At 43.8% G+C, this 18219-nt stretch overlaps 2 protein-coding genes across 2 annotated transcripts; one reads left to right on the top strand and one right to left on the bottom strand.

The window, feature by feature from the left end:
• The first annotated feature begins 44 nt into the window (after positions 1–44).
• cyp17a2 (cytochrome P450, family 17, subfamily A, polypeptide 2) lies at positions 45–6844 on the top strand. Its single transcript, XM_031879050.1, has 10 exons — positions 45–717; positions 864–1116; positions 2053–2173; positions 2292–2430; positions 3102–3331; positions 3602–3688; positions 3802–4011; positions 4408–4577; positions 4694–4797; positions 4889–6844. Exons 2-10 carry the CDS (start codon positions 866–868, stop codon positions 5152–5154), a joined length of 1578 nt encoding a protein of 525 aa, XP_031734910.1. The 5' UTR covers positions 45–717; positions 864–865; the 3' UTR covers positions 5155–6844.
• Positions 5793–17757, bottom strand: LOC116400935 (mucin-2-like). The gene is made up of 5 exons (XM_031879049.1): positions 17511–17757; positions 15056–15594; positions 14247–14408; positions 13523–13730; positions 5793–13011 (listed from the first exon to the last, which is right to left on the bottom strand). The coding sequence occupies exons 2-5, from the start codon at positions 15198–15200 to the stop codon at positions 10776–10778; spliced, it is 2751 nt and encodes a 916-aa protein (XP_031734909.1). The 5' UTR covers positions 15201–15594; positions 17511–17757; the 3' UTR covers positions 5793–10775.
• Between the last annotated feature and the right edge of the window lie 462 nt (positions 17758–18219).

Consider the following 18219-nt stretch of genomic DNA (forward strand, 5'->3'; position numbering starts at 1 on the left):
ATATATATATATATATATATCCTGGTATTTGTGACACACTCTGACATTAAAGTGAAGCTTTAATCTGAAGTCACTTCCAGAGCAGCATCTAGTGGCCAAGAGAGGAACTGCAGCTTCAAGCTTCCACCGCTCTACGACTGTTTATAACGTCCTCGTGAAGTCTCCAACGTTTGTGTTTGCACCCAACAAATAACCATGTGACCAATCGGACAACGACGAAGACGAAGATGAAGAAGAAAAGGATGAAGAGACCCTCACTCTCTCTCTCTCTCTCTCATGAACAGACTGTTAGAAAAGGAGGATGGAAGGATGTGCGGGGGCGAGGGAGGAGAGACTGTTGCCATGGCGCTGTGCCACCTCCTGGTACAAAGAACACACACACACACAAGATATCCTCTATTTTCTATTCAACACATTCTTCTTTCCTGTTAAAATCCTGGCGCCTACATTACCCACAATGCAGCTCTCCCCCTGCAGAGGGCAGTGAAGTGAACAAAACAAGCTGATGTTAAAATGCAATGATGGAAAGTAACGAAGTACATTTACTCAAGTGTTGTACTTCAGAGCAGTTATGAGGTGGTACTTGTACTTTATACTTCTTCCTTTTTCTTCTTCTTCTCCTTCAGTTAAACTACAGACTGATTTTAAACGTAAGGACGTTCTAAACATGCTGACGTCGTCTCTCTCTCCTCTGACCTGCAGCCTGATAACACCAAGGTCTGTGGACCAGGATAAACACACACACACACACACACACACACACATGACCTCTGACCTCTCCAAGGTTTCTCGATGGTGAGATAAAGATTAAAACCAGGACTCCTCAGTCTCCCTCTTCATTCTCCTCCATTTCATCATCACAGCCATGTTCGCTCGTCTCCTCTCCTTTCTTCCTCCCATTATCTCCCCTCTCTCCCTCCCTCCCTCCTTCCTCCTCCTCATCTTCTTCATCGTTGCCGTGGTGGTCTTCTTCCTGAACCGAACTGGACCTCCGTCCTCTGGACCTCCGTCCCGGGGCTCCGTCCCGTGCCTGCCGAGGCTCCCCGTCCTGGGCAGCCTCCCCTGGTTGGGGGGAGGCCTCCCCCCTCACCTCCTCTTCACCCAGCTGGGCCGCAGGTAAGACCACCGAGTCCTGAACCTGAACCAGAACCAGAACCAGAACCCTCCTCCAGGGTTTGTGGTCCTGGAAGCTTCCTGCAGACGACGACCATGTTTTTAGTAGAACATGTTCAGTGTTTAACGTTTAATAACGTTTGGAAAGACTCATTAAACTATTAACTAGTAAGACTAGTTAATATTGTTCAATAATAATTGGAAGAAGTTATTGATGTTAACTAGTTAATATTCTTTATTGTTGAGTGGAAGAAATCATTAGTTTACTAGTTTATATTGTTAAGAAGAAGGACTCTAAAGGAAGGACTTTAGAAGCACTCGTTAATGTCTGGAAAGACTAGTTAATGTTTAGAAGAACTCGTTAATCTTTGGAAGGACTCGTTAATGTTTAGAAGGATTCGTTAATCTTTGGAAGGACTCGTTAATCTTTGAAAGGACTCGTTAATCTTTAAAAGGACTCGTTAATCTTTGAAAGGACTCGTTAATCTTTGAAAGGACTCGTTAATGTTTAGAAGGATTCGTTAATCTTTGGAAGGATTCGTTAATCTTTGAAAGGACTCGTTAATCTTTAAAATGACTCGTTAATGTTTAAAAGGACTCGTTAATCTTTGAAAGGACTCGTTAATCTTTGGAAGGACTCGTTAATATTTAGAAGGACTTGTTAATCTTTGGAAGGACTCGTTAATGTTTAGAAGGATTTGTTAATCTTTGGAAGGACTCGTTAATGTTTAGAAGGATTCATTAATCTTTGGAAGGACTCGTTAATATTTAAAAGGACTCGTTAATCTTTGAAAAGACTCGTTAATATTTGCAAGGACTCGTTAATGTTTAAAAGGACTCGTTAATCTTTGGGAAGGACTCATTAATGTTTAAAATGACTCGTTAATCTTTGAAAGGACTCGTTAATCTTTGGAAGGACTCGTTAATCTTTTGTTCCAGGTATGGGTCTCTGTTCGCTCTCTACCTGGGTCCTCACTACACTTTGGTGATAAACAACCATCAACACGCCAGAGAGGTTCTACAGCAGAGAGGGAGAGACTTTGCTGGACGTCCGAGCATGGTGAGACATGCAGAGAGAGCGAGAGAGTAAAGTTCTACTACATGATACTATTTAAAAACATGTCATCATTTATCTTCATCTCTATCTCTTCCTCTTCCGTCCATCCTTTCTTCTGCAGGTGACCACCGACCTGTTGACCCGAGGAGGTAAAGACATCGCGTTTTCAGACTACACTCCTCTCTGGAAGTTACACCGCCGCCTCGTCCACAACTCCTTTACTCTGTTTGGAGAAGGAAGCAGCCGACTGCAGGACATCGGTACTCCACCCCGTTAATGTTTGGAAGGACTCGTTAATGTTTGAAAGACTGGTTAATGTTTGGAAGGACTCGTTAAAGTTTGAAAGACTCGTTAATGTTTGGAAGGACTCGTTAATGTTTGAAAGACTGGTTAATGTTTGGAAGGACTCGCTAATGTCTGGAAGAACTCGTTAATGTCTGGAAGAACTCGTTAATATTTGGAAAGACTCGTTAATATTTGAAAGGACTCGTTAATATTTGAAAGGACTCGTTATTATTTGGAAAGACTCGTTAATATTTGAAAGGACTCGTTATTATTTGGAAAGACTCGTTAATATTTGAAAGGACTCGTTATTATTTGGAAAGACTCGTTAATGTTTGGAAGGACTCGTTAATGTTTGGAAAGACTCGTTAATATTTGAAAGGACTCGTTATTATTTGGAAAGACTCGTTAATGTTTGGAAAGACTCGTTAATGTTTGGAAGGACTCGTTAATGTTTGGAAGGACTCGTTAATGTATGCATTGGTGTATAAAAATGAACATAGCAAGAGAAAATAAAAACAGTGGTATGGACCAGAAAAAGGTACAATTTCAATATGAAAGAAATACTTAAACAACATGAACTATGTATCTGTTTTAAATGAAGCAGCCGTCCATTATTTGATCATATTTAATACAAATGTCTCTCTAGTTCTGTCCTCGGTGGACAGTCTGTGTGCCGAGCTGTTGTCCGGCGGGCGGCGCGGCTTCGACCCGTCTGCCGCGGTGACACGGGCTGTCACCAACGTCGTGTGCACGCTGGTGTTCAGCGCCACCTATCGCCACGGTGACGCCGAGCTGCAGGAAGTGATGCGATACAATGACGGCATCGTGCAGACGATTGCCCGAGGAGGACTGGTGGACATTTACCCCTGGATGAAGGTGCGTTCACCTGAACCCAACGGCAACCACAACGTCTTAGATTCCTAAATGTTCCCGTTTCCTCCAGATTCTGCATTCATGTGCTGATTAAAGAGATTAATATGAACATTAATCTAAAATGTTCAGGATTTTATACAATGTCTTCTCTCTTCAATGTCTTCACTCTTCAATGTCCTCACTTTCTAAAATGTCCTCACTCTCGATGTCTATAACTCATTTGGTCCTAATAAGGACAGAAGTACACACATACAGTCTGTCCTTGTCCTTCAGGTCTTTCCCAACAAGTGTCTCAGTAAACTGAAGGACTGTATCATCGTCAGAGACCGACTGCTGTCACGAAAACTGGAGGAGCACAAGGTAACGTCCCTCGTCCTTCGTCCCTCCAGACCGAGCAGCTCTACTCTATCAATAAATGTAGATGTGTGTTTACCAGTAAGAAACTCCGCCCCTCTTCTGTGGTCTGAATCCAGGCCTCGCTGAGTGACGGTGACCCCCGTGACCTTCTGGATGCCTTGCTCAAGGGTAAGACAGACGGCGGTGTGAAGTCCTCGGGGTCTGAGGACGAGACGATCACAGACGACCACGTCCTCATGACGGCAGCCGAGGCGTTCGGAGCCGGAGTGGAGACCACGTCCACCACGCTGCTGTGGATCCTGGTCTACCTGCTGCACCACCCAGAGGTACTACTGCTAATTCTACTACTGCTAATTCTACTACTGCTAATACTACTACTACTACTACTACTACTACTACTACTACAACTGTTATACACTGAGCATGATGACACTACTACTAGTAGTGGTAGTATTGTGGTATTAGTATCTTTACTATCTTTACTGTAACACAGTATTTGTACTGTGTGATATTAGTAATTTTTACTGTAACAGAGTTTTACTGTAACAGAGTATTTGTAAAGTGTGATATTAGTATATTTACTGTAGCAGAGTATTTCACAGTGTTGTTGTACTTTTACTTCATTAAAGGATCTGAATACTTCCTCCATCACTGTCGATGCCCGTCCGTGTTGTTGTTGATAATAAACAATCATCGTTGCTGTTATGCCCCGCCCCCTCCAGGTGCAGGAGCGTGTGCAGAAGGAGCTGGACGAGCAGGTGGGCAGCGAGCGGGCGGTGTGCACATCGGACCGCGGCCGGCTGCCGTACCTGGACTGCGTCATCAACGAGGGCATGAGGATCCGCCCGGTGAGCCCGGTCCTGATCCCCCACACCGCCATGACCGACAGCAGGTACTTCAGATACTTCAGGGTATTTTATTGGGGATAAGAAGTGAATATCTGGGTTTTGGACTATTTGTCATTTTATACACAAAACAAAGAGTTGTGACATTAAATGTCTGTCGTAGTATTGGAGGTCACTCTGTCCGTCGTGGGACTCGTGTTTTGGTCAACATGTGGTCGATCCACCACGACCCTCAACACTGGGACAGACCGGACCTGTTCAACCCAGGTAAACCACCACCAAAACCACCTCAGATATCTAACTCCAATAAACTGCACCTGAACACACCACAAAGCACCGGTTTTCCCGCCTTCTCCAGATCGTTTCCTTGACGACCAGGGCCAGAGGTTCTCCCCTTCCTGCTTCCTGCCGTTCGGGGCGGGACCTCGGGTCTGCGTCGGCGAATCGCTGGCCAGGCTGGAGCTCTTCCTCTTCCTGTCCTCTCTGCTCCAGCGCATGAGCTTCACGCAGCCGGACAGGGCCCCCCCGCCCAACCTGCAGGGGCGGCTGGGCGTGGTCCTGCAGCCGTTACCTTATAAGGTCGTCGTTACTCCGAGGGCGGGGTGGGAGGGCGGGGCCAAGTGAAGAAAGGGGGAGGGGCAGATAGTTGTGAAAACCTAAAACTTTTATTGGCTCAAATTAAAAAAATAACATTAAAATCCAAAATTCCGACTTTAAAATGATTTAAAAATATTTACACTGGTACTAAAATAATGTTACAAGTATAGAGAGCTGCAGGTATTATCCTAAAATCAGGAAATTTCAGGAATTCCTTAAAGTAAAGGTAAAATACGTAGCTAAATTTGTCATGGAGTTAGCTTAATTTGTTCCATAAAATATTTTCCATTTAGAGTAAGAAGATGGATGATGTAAAGAGCTAATTAGCGTCGCTAACGTCTGCGGCTAACATGACTCATTGTAAATCTCTAAAAACAGTAAAGAAGCTAACGCTAGGCTAGCTTGTGGCTGCGCTGTTTCAACTTCACCCTTTTGTAGCTTCATGCTAACACTATGCTAACTAATTCTAAGACACGCAGTGGAATATAATCAAACCGAGTTTAAACTGAGCTTTAAACGTCATTTAAAACAAGAAGTAAATATTTAGTGTGACTTCACGTGATATTTTTTATAACCCAAATGTTTTTTAATCAATAAATATCGATTGATCTCCAGTGTGGTGACAGTGTTTTCATTATCAGTGGATGAACGGAGACAGTCAGGTGGTAGGTAGATTTGACAGTTTTTATTCAGTATATCGTCACACACTTTTAGAACAGGCTGGTTTAGTTAGGTCACACACACATCCACACACATCCACACACACACTATTAATTTAGTATTACTAATAATTAGCGTCGTTATTATCGTAACATTAAGGGATTTTAAAGTCTCTTCTCGGCTTTCTTCCGCTCCTCCTGACAGAAACCTCATGCAAACAGGAAGGACAGCAGAGAAGAGATGACGAGATAAAAACGCTCTTTAGACTAAAAATAGAAGGAGCACACGGACATTTCTAGTAAATTAAAAAGTTTTGTCAAACACCACGGGTGAAGCTGCTTCCAATCTCCTCATGGGACAAGTGAAAGAGCCCAAAACGGTTAAATGAGAACAGTTAATGAGGCCAAGATCCAAGAGTTGTCTAAAACCTTGACTGGGTTCACATGTCAATCCGGTCCTTTTCTCTGATCTCAAGGTTTAAGGTGGAGAACTTTGTCTCGTGTTGGGTTTCAGAGTTAAAAATGGGCATTTTACCCTCAAAGGAACCAGCTCCGCCCCTTACCTACATTTATGGGTCGGTTGGACCTAGTCTGTTGTTCCAGTCTGGGTCGGTTGGACCTGGTCTTCTGTTCCAGTCTGGGTCGGTTGTACTGAATCTGTTTCAGTCTGGGTCGGTTGGACCTAGTCTGTTGTTCCAGTCTGGGTCGGTTGGTAGTAGTATTCTAGTTCGGGTCGGTTGGACCTAGTCCGTTGTTCCACTCTGGGTCGGTTGGTAGTAGTATTCGAGTTTGGGTCGGTTGGACCTAGTCTGTTGTTCCATTCTGGGTCGGTTGGTAGTAGTATTCTAGTCTGGGTAGGTTGGACCTGGTCATCTGATCCAGTCTAGGTCGGTTGGACCAGGTCTGTACCAGTCTGGGTAAGTTAGACTAGGTCTGTTCAAGTCTAAAGCGATTGGACAGGGGCTATTCAAATCTAGGTTGTTTGGACTTGTTTTGGGTTTAAGCTAGATGTCCCAAGCTTTAGTAGAGGTTGATCAACTTCTTAGTTAAAACCAAATCTGACCTGTGAATGTGAACCCAGTCAGTGTGAAACTCTTCTAGTGGGGAGGACTCATTTTTGAAGGTTTTCGTCCACCGACGCGATTTTAAAAAACAGCCCAACAGAAAAAGAGATAAAGACGGCGTTTCCAAACATTAGGCCGGCCCTGACATCAGCCTCGTGTACGAGGGGGGGATAGGCCATCATCAGTTGGCTGAAGACTGAAGCTGAGGCTGATCTCAGAGCTGCAGAGCCTCTTTGGGAACCTGAGCTACGACGGGGACAGATTTGAGACAACAGTCACTCTGGTTGAAAGTCCACACCAGCTCCATCTAACGCTAAGTAGTAACAGTTGTCAAGTAGAAATGGCACTCAGTAACCATGGAGATATATAACCTTATTAGTTCAGGTAAACAAAAACAAAAAGAAAGAACACCATCAACCACAACATCAACGGCTCAGTATCACCCTTGAGCGTTCTCGAGGAAGTCCTTCAGAGTCTCTACGAACTCCTTTCGATCGGAGACGAATATCACAAGACGACACTCGGAGAATCTGCTTGAGGTCCACATCCGCTCAAAGGCAGATTCCTACATCTGTGAATTTAGCCACAAAAGGTTTTTGTTTTAAAAAACAAGAGACTGGATCATTTACCATCCATCCACGTATGAATCCAATCTTGTGCGCGTTGGGTTTTTTCCAAACCGACGACGGAGACGTCAGGATTTAAACATCCAGCTGCCGCCATTGTAGACGGTAACGGCAAGATTTGTCCCTCATGGGCATCCGTATGGGTAGCTCAGTCCATAATGGGCTTGTAAAGTCTTCATCGTAGAGAAGCTCGGACCAGGTTATTGAAGACCGAGACCTTCGTCTCACCTGAAGCTACATCGGGAACACTTCCCTCTTTACTCTCTAAAACAAACATTCTGACGAGTTCCAGTTCAATCTGGTGTCGGTCGGACGATAACTGTCTGGTGTCTTCTTTCCAAGTCGCTCTAACGTCTAGTTCAGGAACAACACGTTATTTGTGAAACTTTCTAACGCGGCTTACGGAAAGAAAAACAAAACAAAGTGCACTTTGTGGCAGCAGGTTTAAGAAAATGTGACAGAAAAAGCTCCAACTAACGTCGATGCAATGTTAATTTTGGCAGCTTTTTAATGTTCATCATTACTTTTAGTCCAAAAATATTGTCAGCTATTTTTTTAATCTTTGTCTTAGTCTTGTGTTGTTGTAAATTGTTTGATTGCATGTTTACTTTTATTGGGAAAAGCATGAAAGCGCAAATGATTTTCCTGTGAAGAGACAGGAAGTAGCATGATACGTGCTTCTTCACGACAACAATGATGATGATAAGAAAAAACATACATGTCGGGTGCAAGATTGCGCTCTATTTACTGTAACAGTTGTTATACTGCAGTTTCAGACAGTAAAAGTGTTCCGTACAAAACCAGACGTGTCTTGGTCGTCATCAGAAGCTCCACTTCACAACATATGTCAAATGTCCTTTTTCATCAGATTATACTTTATATTCAATCTAGTCGAGCCAAAACAAGTCATTTTGTCATTTTAGTCAAAACAAAAGATTTTATCTTCTCGTTATCTGATGAAAAACACAGTTCGAATATTTAAGAATTCAGCTTTGCAGGCAAAATAATTACGATCAATTATTAGATCAAAAGTCTTAGTTGACAAAATGAACATTGCTTCTATTTTCATCCCGCTACTAGATTCTGGAAACTAGATTCTGGAGAAGCGTTTTGATGGAATTAATTTTAAAAAACTTTTCATATAAAAGTACAACAGAATGTCTGTGAATGTTAAACTGTTTGTTTTGTTGTTTCAGCCTTTACAATCATTACACTGCTGCTGTTGGGCTAAAAATGTCACATCTGCAAGTTGTTGACAAAGAAAACTTCTAATTTGTCCAGAAGGGTTTTTAGAAAGATCTTCATCCACCAAAGGTGCGTAAAAAAAGCCAGTGTGTTATATTTTGAATTAAAACAACAGTTGTTTTACTCAACAATGACAAAACATTGCTTTTCTATCAACGCTTCTGATTAATAATATTGCTCTTCACTCATCAGACTCTAAGGTGATTGGACAAAAACACTATAATTGACTAAATATACTCTACCTTTACGTTTGTCTAAGAATAAATCCTAAATGCATTTGAAGGCCCTAAAAAAGTTCGACTTGTTTGGTGAATAGTTGTAGGACGATGTGAACTTAATCCATTCAGAATTGAGGGTTCTGAACGATGTGTCTATGAACGCAGAGATGCACGAAGCAAAGAAAGGGAATATTTCAGAGTTTAGACTGAGCGTCGTGTCTGACCTCAAAATTCAGAGAAAGAGACAAAGACGGGCAACGATGACGTGTTCCCGTCTGTTGTTTGGTGCTTTGTTATCGCTCTAAAAGTGCCCATTGTTTATTCTTATTTATGCAAAAAGCTTTTTCTCTTCCCCGAAAAGGCTGACGCACAGAAAACCAAACCCTGAAACCTTCCGCGTAGGATCGAGTCCCTTCTTATAAAGCTACCCACCGAACGTCTTCATCAGATAGTCCCCTCTAACGAGTGAATCAGTCTTGTCCCTTCTGTCAGTCAGACTGAATCATCCTCCCACATCAAGTCACTCTTTGTTCCCGGCACGGTTCCAAAAGCCTCCGTCATCACCCTCAAGACGAGCTAAATGTTCAACTATTTAAAGGTAAGGTCTGTTACTTGGCGGTGGCAGACAGACGCCAGAAAGAAAAACATCATTTCTGTCAAAGCACCCGATGGTGACGGACGTGACGGGAAAGACTCCCATGATGACGTCATTGGACAACTCAACACTGTTTTATAATTGGACAAACAGGATTACATCCAATAAATTAGCCTTTAATTCCCTTTAACAATGTTTTTTTAGTTGAAGCATCAATATTTTCTCTTTCTGGTACTTTATAAAGTGCAAAGTTGGATTTCTGGAGTTTCCCGGTTACAACTACGACTTTGACGTAGATGTGAGCTCCAACTCCCACGTGACCTGAACGCCACATTAGCTTAGTGGATATCTAGCTGCGTCTGTATCTTGTCTTATCGGAAGTGAGGAGTGAAAATTTTCTGATTGGGAGCTAATCACGTCCACTAAGAAAAGGGCAGCTTGTTAGCTAGCTAGCCATAGCCACCACAAAGTAGCCAGTGCAAGCTAGCATTTTAATGTTATCATTCAAATCTATCCCGTGGCTAAACTATAGCTTATAAGTCCTGGTTTAAAGTTATTTAACATACCTTGATTTCACAAATGATTTAGTGATAGATAACGGGTCAAGAAAAGTAGCAATGTGCTTGCGAAAGACGTCTAGCTGGTAAATATGGATGTAAACAATGCAGGTTGAAAGAAGAACTCAAAATATTTGTATTATTCAAAGTTAGGGGACAGATTTAAACAATAATGGTCAAAATTGAAGCTGAGTAGGGGCCCCTGGTTTTACTTTCTAGTATGGGTCAACCTCCCGAAACACTGGATCCCACATTTCCCACAATGCACCTCAAATAAGAGCTTTCCTGTCTGGCAAACAACTCTCCAAAGTTACAAAATAGCGGCTTGCTGTCCTAACTTTTTTTTTGGACATTTCCCAAATGGTTGACAGCCGTTCTGTAGTGCAGTATTTACCTCTCCACGCAGATACTTCCCAACCACATCTGAGTACCTCACAGTTGTAACGAGCTAACGCTTCCATGTTGAATCTCTTCCTAACGTCCGACACTTCACGCCGTGTCTGACAAACGGATGTTGAAGATGCTACATTCAGTAACGTGACTCCACTATCGCAATCTTCTCTGTTCAAAACCTCCCTGGGTTACAGAAAAAAAAAACTCGGATCGACCCCCTATCATTAACTTCCTGTTCATCCCGTGTCTGGGATGACGAGTGGTTTGATTCCGCCCCCGGGCTTCCGCCAATCACACAGTCTCCATGACGATGACAACTTTGCCGCCATCCTCGGGCGTTGGTGTCGTGGTGGAGGTGGAGTTACACGGTCTGAGTCCTTCCCCCGTGGTGGTCTGACCTCTGGCGGGGCAGTCCACGCTGTCATGGAGATCAGTGTCTCCACCTCCTTTGTTATCCCCACCTCCTCCTCTCTTGCCATCCTCCTTCCTTTCCTCCTCTTCCTCCTCCTCCTCCTCCTCCTCCTCCACCCGACACCGGCACACCTCGATGCCAGAGTCGCCGGTAAGGCGCCGGTGTCTATACTGGCTCTCGTCAGCTCCCATGTCCTCATCTTCGTCGTCATTGCCCTCCTCCGGTTCCTCCTCCCCGTCCTCCCAGCTGGGAGGTCCTGGTTCAAAGACGTCCACGCAAGGGGAGAAGAGAGTCTGTTTCGGAGGGGACTGGGTGGCTCGAGGCGAGGGGGAGAGGGAGGAAGCGTGGCCGGAGGAAGATCCACCTTTGTTGGGCTGGTGCAGAGCAGTGAGGGGGTCAAGGAGTAACGCTGGGGCTGGAAGGGAAGAGGGTGAGGATGCAAGGGGAGACTGAGAAGATTCAAACTCTATGGTTATGGATGGGCAGGAGGAGAAGGAAGAAGAGGATGCGGGTGTCATGAAAGTGAGCGCTGGGGTAGGAGCAGACAGTGGACCTGATCTACAACCAACGCTAGAGCACGATGCAGATCCAGAACCAGAACTTAAACCAGCCTGGACATTTGATGCTGATGGACTGATAAGATCTGAGTCTGACCATTGAAACAGGACCACAGAAGGACCTGAACCAGCTGGTACTGCAGCTGGATCTAGACAAGATACAATAACAGCAACAGACTCTGGGTGGTAGAGTAAGCCTGATATTGGGCTTGGAGGAACCAGTGCTACATCTGACCCAGGTGACAGTTCTGGAAACTGGCCATGGGCTAATGTAGGTGCATTTGTAGCAAGGGTAAGGTCTGAATGTGCAGGTTTTAGAATGTGGTTTGTTTCACAGTCGGATACTATGGTGATTTTAGGTTGTAGGTTTGGCACTAGGGTAAGGTTGGACAGTACTGGGTCTGGAACTTGGGTAAGATTTATAATTATTGGGTCCATAACAGAGCTAGAATTTGTGGGTACTGGTTCTGGAGCTTGGGTAACATTTTTAGGTACTAGGACTGGAATTTGGGTAATGCTTGATGGTACTGGTTCTGAAACTTGGGTAAGTTTTGTAGGTACTAGGGCTGGAACTGGGGTACGATTTGAAGGTACTGGGGCTGGAACTTGGGTAAAGTTTGTAGGTACAAGGGCTGGAACTTTGGTAAGACTTGAAGGTACTGGTTCTGTAACTTGGATAAGGTTTGAAATTACTGGTTCTGGAACGTGGGTAAAGTTAGTAGGTACTGGGACTGGAGCTTGGGTAAGTTTTGAAGGTACTAGGGATGGAACTTGGGTAAGGTTTAAAGGTGCCGGAATTGGCACAAGACTAGGATTTGGGTCTGGGATTGAGCATGTTATCAAGGCCAAAGTCCTTCCAACATCTGGGGTTGGAACTGAGTTTGGACTACTTGGAACATTGGCTGTATCAAACGTTCTTGTTAGATCGAGGGTTTTGAGGGTTTGGGTGGCTGTAGGGTTGTCAGAAGTGCTAGCTGTTGGGGTGGAGGGTCCGGACATTAAGGTGATTTTTGGGGCAGGGGTAGTTTCGGGGCCCTCGGCTGGACCCTCAATGTTTATTGTTTGGATTGAGGGGAGTAATAAGTCAACAACACTTGGACTACGGACTGTAACTGGGCTACCGGTGCTGACTATTGGGGTACACGGTGTTAGGTTGAGCTGTTGCTTTATGGGAGATGTAGTTACAACGGGAAGAGCCACCTCTGAATCAGGAGACAGCAGCGGCTGCGGGGAGGCCGACCCGGTAACAACCGCAACAGTAACAGCCCGGTTGGGAACCAATGAGTCCGTGGCATCGGTTTCCTGTGCTTCGGCCTCGTCTTCATCCTCGATGTCAATGGCCACCGTGGCAACCAACCTCTCAGAGACCAATCGGGTCTCGTTTACCTCCAAACAGGTCGCCGCAGCCGTGATGGTCTCCATGGTGATGTCAAAAGCGAGGGCTGCGGCCTCGCTGGGCGTGGTGGCGTGGCTCGTGTCGGTCTCGTACGTGACGGGGGCCGATAGGGAGGAGCTACACGGAGAGGAGGGGCAGCAGGAGTCACAGGAACAACTGGAGCTACAGGAGAGACGCATTTAAGGAATTACAGTTGTTTTGGGTACAATAGTCGTAGCAGAAGTAGTAATAGTAGCAACACCAGTAGTCTCAGTATCACTGCCAGTAGTCAAATGAATAGTATTAGCAGAAGTAGAAGCAGTAGTAGTGGTAGTTGCAGTAGTGGTAGCCTCAGTAGTGCCAGTACCTCATTTTTTTGTCTTACTAGTAGTATCTGTGCAGTTAACAGTACTGTCACTGGTAGTACTATCAATGGTGTTACTTTAAATTGGAACAAAAGGGGTTATCAGTGCTCACAACAGTAATACTTGTACCCAGAATTCCCAATAGTGTATTCCAAGCAGTGTTACCAGCATTCCCAGTCATGTCATCAGTAATTTCCTGAACTGCTGACGTTATGTCCAGAATATTCAGAGTACCACTGCTTCTTTCCCAGAGGTGCTACTAGTGGTGCTACTAGTAGCTTCAGTAGCATTGATACCAGTACTCCCAGTAGCGTCGGCGGCACTGTTACCTGTTGTCGGAGCTGAGGGAGGAGGGACCGTCGCTGAGCGGCCGGTGCAGCAGCGGGTCGTGATGTTGCGTGAGCAGGTGGGGATCGGCGGTGCGGGGGGGCTGCGGGTACCGCGGGGTGGTGAACACGGAGCTGTACGGTGGGGGAGGGGTGGAGGGTTGAGCCGCCACCTCCTCATAGGACGGCAGCTTCAGAGACGCCAGGAAACCTAACATGACAGCAGAGGGGAGCGAGGTTAGAGCAAAGGAGTTTGGATGATACTTTGAAACCTGCAATTGTTCTTTTTGGCCACTTGGGGGCAGTGGAAACAAGTGGAACACAACATTGACATAACGTTTAAATTGCTATTGTTAATACTTGATTCATTAGCCCTCTGAACCCCAAGACCCGCCGGCGGGAACGAAAAGCATGTTTTCTTTAAACCATCGCCAAAACTACACCATGTATTATAGCTAGAAGCTGTAAAACCCGTCATTATCGTCCGATTTTCATCTTTCCGGCGGTCTTTGAACACATCATGTGTGACAAATGATTCAGTCAGAAAAAGCAGCCAAAACGAAGCCTAAATTGGTGATACCTCATCAAAAGCATTTTAATTTGACATGTTTTCATTTAAAATCTTGCCACAAATAAACCGTTTACTTTAAACAGATTCTGTAAAAAACATTAAATTTGAAAGAGACAGAGAGACAGACAGACATTCAGTCAGACAGACAGGTCTTACTGAGGTCCAGCATGGAGGACGGGTATGAGTTGGCTCCATGATAAGCCAGCAGGCTGATCTCTCTCTGCCTCTGCTGCTGCTGAACCCTCAGTTTGGCTCGACGGTGTCGGTACGCACAGCAGCAGCTGAAGAGGATGAGGACAGTCCAGAGCAGCCAGAACCCTGAAAACACCGTCATATCAGTACAGAGACCAGACTATGTGGATAAATATACAAAACAATAAACAATAACATGCTGACGTATTTACACCTAGATGACGTTATTTTGAGTGTCGATGGAGCTGCTACATTGTTAGCATAGCCTAGCACTGATCAAACCATACTCCATTTAGAAAACAAGCATTTTAAAAGTTATTTGCTTGTCGTCTTGCGGAGAGAACTAACAAAACATGAATTCACACTTTTTACTAATCGGCATCATTATGTAGTTATTTCAGCATCATTTTTATCTGTTGTTTTGCAATAAAATCACAGCATAATGTTTGTTTTGGGTTCATACAGCTGTAGTAAACAAGCTAGAGCTCTTCTTGCAAACCACACATCGGCTGCTTTACTACACCAGTATGCATAAAAAAAAAAACACAGATGTTGCTGTGATTTAATCGCCTTAAACAGATAAAAACGATGCCGAAATAACAACATAATGATGCCGATTTAGTAAAAAGTCTAAATTCATGCTTCGTCCGGTCTGTCCTCAAAACGACAAACAAACAACTCTTAAAATGCTCGTTTTCTCAATGGAGTCTGGATCAATCCGTGCTAGGCTATATGCTAACGTTGTAGCTGGTAGTACAGGGCAACCAACTTACACCAGAGTTCGTAGTAGTAAGTGCAGCAGCCGGTCTCTCCGCAGCAGTGTCCCGTCTCACAGAGGTAGCCTCCGTTAGCATTGGCCCCAGGGCAGTACCGCGGTCTCCCCAGCAGGGGCAGGCTGCCACCGGAGTGGTACTCCATCGCGCCCCCGCTCTGATCCGCAAAAACTAGCCCCGCGCCACCGCTCTCCACTAGCGGCTAACTAGCTGTTAGCTAGCAAAACACCAACAAAAAAAAACCTCAGATCGAAGCGCAGCTACATTTTCCTTTTAGGTCATTTATTCTCCAAAAGAAATTTATATTTTCTGAAGAGTGTGAAGTGGAATTGCTGTGCTAGCTGTTAGCCGCTAACGGCAAGTAGCTTCAAAATGAAGCTAATCTAACAGGTGAAATACTTCTGATTTCACAATGAAGCAGCAGCTAAAGTGGCAGTTTCAATGTTACTGCAACCAAATACTACGACTACTGCAGCTGTAGTAGTACAGTGGGGTGGGGGCGGAGCCAGACAGGGTGACGGCCAATAGGAGGTCCTGAACTGGAGAGAGAGAGAGAAGACAATAGTTTATTGATAGACAGGACGTCACACAGGCCTGTTTGATATTCATCAGTGAAGCAGCTCAAACCACAAAACCACACAATGATGCCTCTTCATACACACACACACACACACACACACACTTGTTTGTATTGCTGTACTTCTGAGGACCGTCAGTCCCATAATGCATTGCCAGGCCCCTCACCTCAGAGAAGAGGGTCACATCCCTCCTTGTTTATTTTGTCAACTAGCAACTGTCTTTAAAACAACACAGGTAGTGTACAGAGTACCTGAGCAGGTAGTGAACAGAGTGCCTGAGCAAGTAGTGGACAGAGTACCTGAGCAGGTAGTGGACAGAGTACCTGAACAGGTAGTGAACAGAGTACCTGAACAGGTAGTGACCAGAGTACCTGAACAGGTAGTGAACAGAGTACCTGAGCAGGTAGTGGACAGAGTACCTGAGCAGGTAGTGGACAGAGTACCTGAGCAGGTAGTGAACAGAGTACCTGAGCAGGTAGTGGACAGAGTACCTGAACAGGTAGTGAACAGAGTACCTGAGCAGGTAGTGAACAGAGTACCTGAGCAGGTAGTGTACAGAGTACCTGAACAGGTAGTGAACAGAGTACCTGAGCAGGTAGTGAACAGAGTACCTGAGCAGGTAGTGGACAGAGTACCTGAACAGGTAGAGAACAGAGTACCTGAGCAGGTAGTGAAAAGAGTACCTGATTAAAAGAGCTTCTGCAGACACATTTAAATATAAACCAATAATACTTAAATATGCTGTTTTGTAAAACGGGCCTACTTGTTCCCAGTTTATTATTTTAAGCCCTGTATGATATGACTATAATATTACAATAATATTATATTACTATAACGTCTGTGTAGTCTAGTAACTCATTAGCTGAAGATACTGCAGTACTTTTTCATATTACTTTAAATAAAATACCTGTTTTTCATCACAATGTCACAATGACGGAAATAAAATGAAACTAATGAAATCAAATATACTTCAATAACTCATAAATATCACACTCAACGCTCTGAGTTTGGCCCTCGTAGTGAAAATATTACTTGTAAAAATATGTTATGACACCAGAACTATTTCTGACAGAATTATTAAATCAGATTTTAACAGTTTAACAACTTAAATTCTGCCCCATTCAATAAAAAACAACATAAAGCATCATCCTGACACTAATACAAGCATTACATTCACATTTTTAACACAATAAAAGCACAAAAGATTCATACGTGCAATAACTAAAAATAAGATATTAAATAAATAAGATTATTAAATACAGCTCATGCCAATCAAATCAATAAATATCACTGAGTGGATACAACAAAGATTAAATAATAATATTGTTTTCACAATATTAAAAAAATTAAAAACACTACTTAATGAAAAGTAGACGAGCTGATTTCAAAACAAATCAAATATTGTATAAAGATTCAATCTTTAATATCAAACTAAATGTATTCATAAATTAGAATTTAAATATATATTTATTCTCACAATATTTTTTTAAATCATTTATAAGACTAAAATAAAGGTCAGGGGCCCTTTAAGGCACGAGGCCACCAGATTAAAGAATAATTAAACATGATAATTAGAAATATTCATAAAAAATATATATTATCTGACTCAAAAATACAGAACAATCTGTAAAAAACACAAGAATTAAAAATGTAATTTACAGTAAAAATAGAAATGTGACCCCCCCCACACACACACACACACAATAAGTAATACATAAAGGCCACAAGTGTAACTATCACAACAACATCCACTCACTCTCAGTACTTAACATGTGTATTTATATATATGACTGTGTGTGTGTGTGTGTGTGTGTGTGTGTGAGTGTGTGTGTGTGTGTGTGTCTGTGTGTGTGGTATAGCAACCCCCCCCTACCTACCTAACACCCCCGTACCGCTCCGTCCTCCTCCGGTCAGTCTGCGGGCCTCTCCTCACCCTTCGTCGGTGTGTCGGTCGTTGAGTGTGTCGGTGTGTCTCCGCTCGGTACCGCCGGGGCCTCCTGTCTGTCTCTCTCTCTCCTGTCTCTCTCTCTCTCTCTCTCTCTCTCTGTCTCGCGCTCCCTCCTCGGTGCGACCCTCCGCGAGCCCCGCCGCCATCAGCGCCAGCGGCACGTCAAGCCCGCGCGCCGCGAGACGACGCGCTTCCGCCCCTTCGCCTTGTGTGGATTTCAGAATAAAAGCCGCTGAAAGATGCCAGTTGTTCATTTTCCTTCATGTATATATAGACCAGTCCCCATAAACATATCATATTACAGACTATAAATACACAGAGATATGACTTGATCCACTATCTGTTCTACACACTGAGCTGTATTACTCTTTGTTCATATACAAAATACAATAACATGCACAGTAGTTTTACAAGGTGTAGTACTAGTACTTTAACTGTAACTTAATGTTTTAACTGTGTGGTATTAGTACTTTTACTTCAAAAGAGTACTTTTACTGTACAGTATTAGTACTTTTACTGCAACTTAGTATTTGTACCCTGTGGTATTTATACTTTTACTGTACCAAAGTATTTTTACTTTGTGATATTAGCATTTCTACAGTGTGGTAATAGTACTTTTACTGTAACAGACTATTTCT

Source organism: Anarrhichthys ocellatus, unplaced genomic scaffold (assembly GCF_004355925.1).
Source record: "Anarrhichthys ocellatus isolate YVR2014 unplaced genomic scaffold, GSC_Weel_1.0 scaffold221, whole genome shotgun sequence".
Classification (NCBI taxonomy): Eukaryota; Metazoa; Chordata; class Actinopteri; order Perciformes; family Anarhichadidae; genus Anarrhichthys; species Anarrhichthys ocellatus.

What these genes read in the sequence shown, in the direction of transcription:
- cyp17a2 (XM_031879050.1), top strand. Translation starts at nt 866, where the DNA reads ATGTTCGCTCGTCTCCTCTCCTTTCTTCCTCCCATTATCTCCCCTCTC. An exon ending in TTCACCCAGCTGGGCCGCAG is followed by an intron (nt 1,117 to 2,052) that starts GTAAGACCACCG and finishes CTTTTGTTCCAG; the next exon opens with GTATGGGTCTCTGTTCGCTC. An exon ending in ACCGGACCTGTTCAACCCAG is followed by an intron (nt 4,798 to 4,888) that starts GTAAACCACCAC and finishes CGCCTTCTCCAG; the next exon opens with ATCGTTTCCTTGACGACCAG.
- LOC116400935 (XM_031879049.1), bottom strand. Translation starts at nt 15,200, where the DNA reads ATGGAGTACCACTCCGGTGGCAGCCTGCCCCTGCTGGGGAGACCGCGG. An exon ending in GTCCTCCATGCTGGACCTCA is followed by an intron (nt 13,731 to 14,246) that starts GTAAGACCTGTC and finishes CTGTCATGTTAG; the next exon opens with GTTTCCTGGCGTCTCTGAAG. An exon ending in TCCCTCAGCTCCGACAACAG is followed by an intron (nt 13,012 to 13,522) that starts GTAACAGTGCCG and finishes TCTCTCCTGTAG; the next exon opens with CTCCAGTTGTTCCTGTGACT.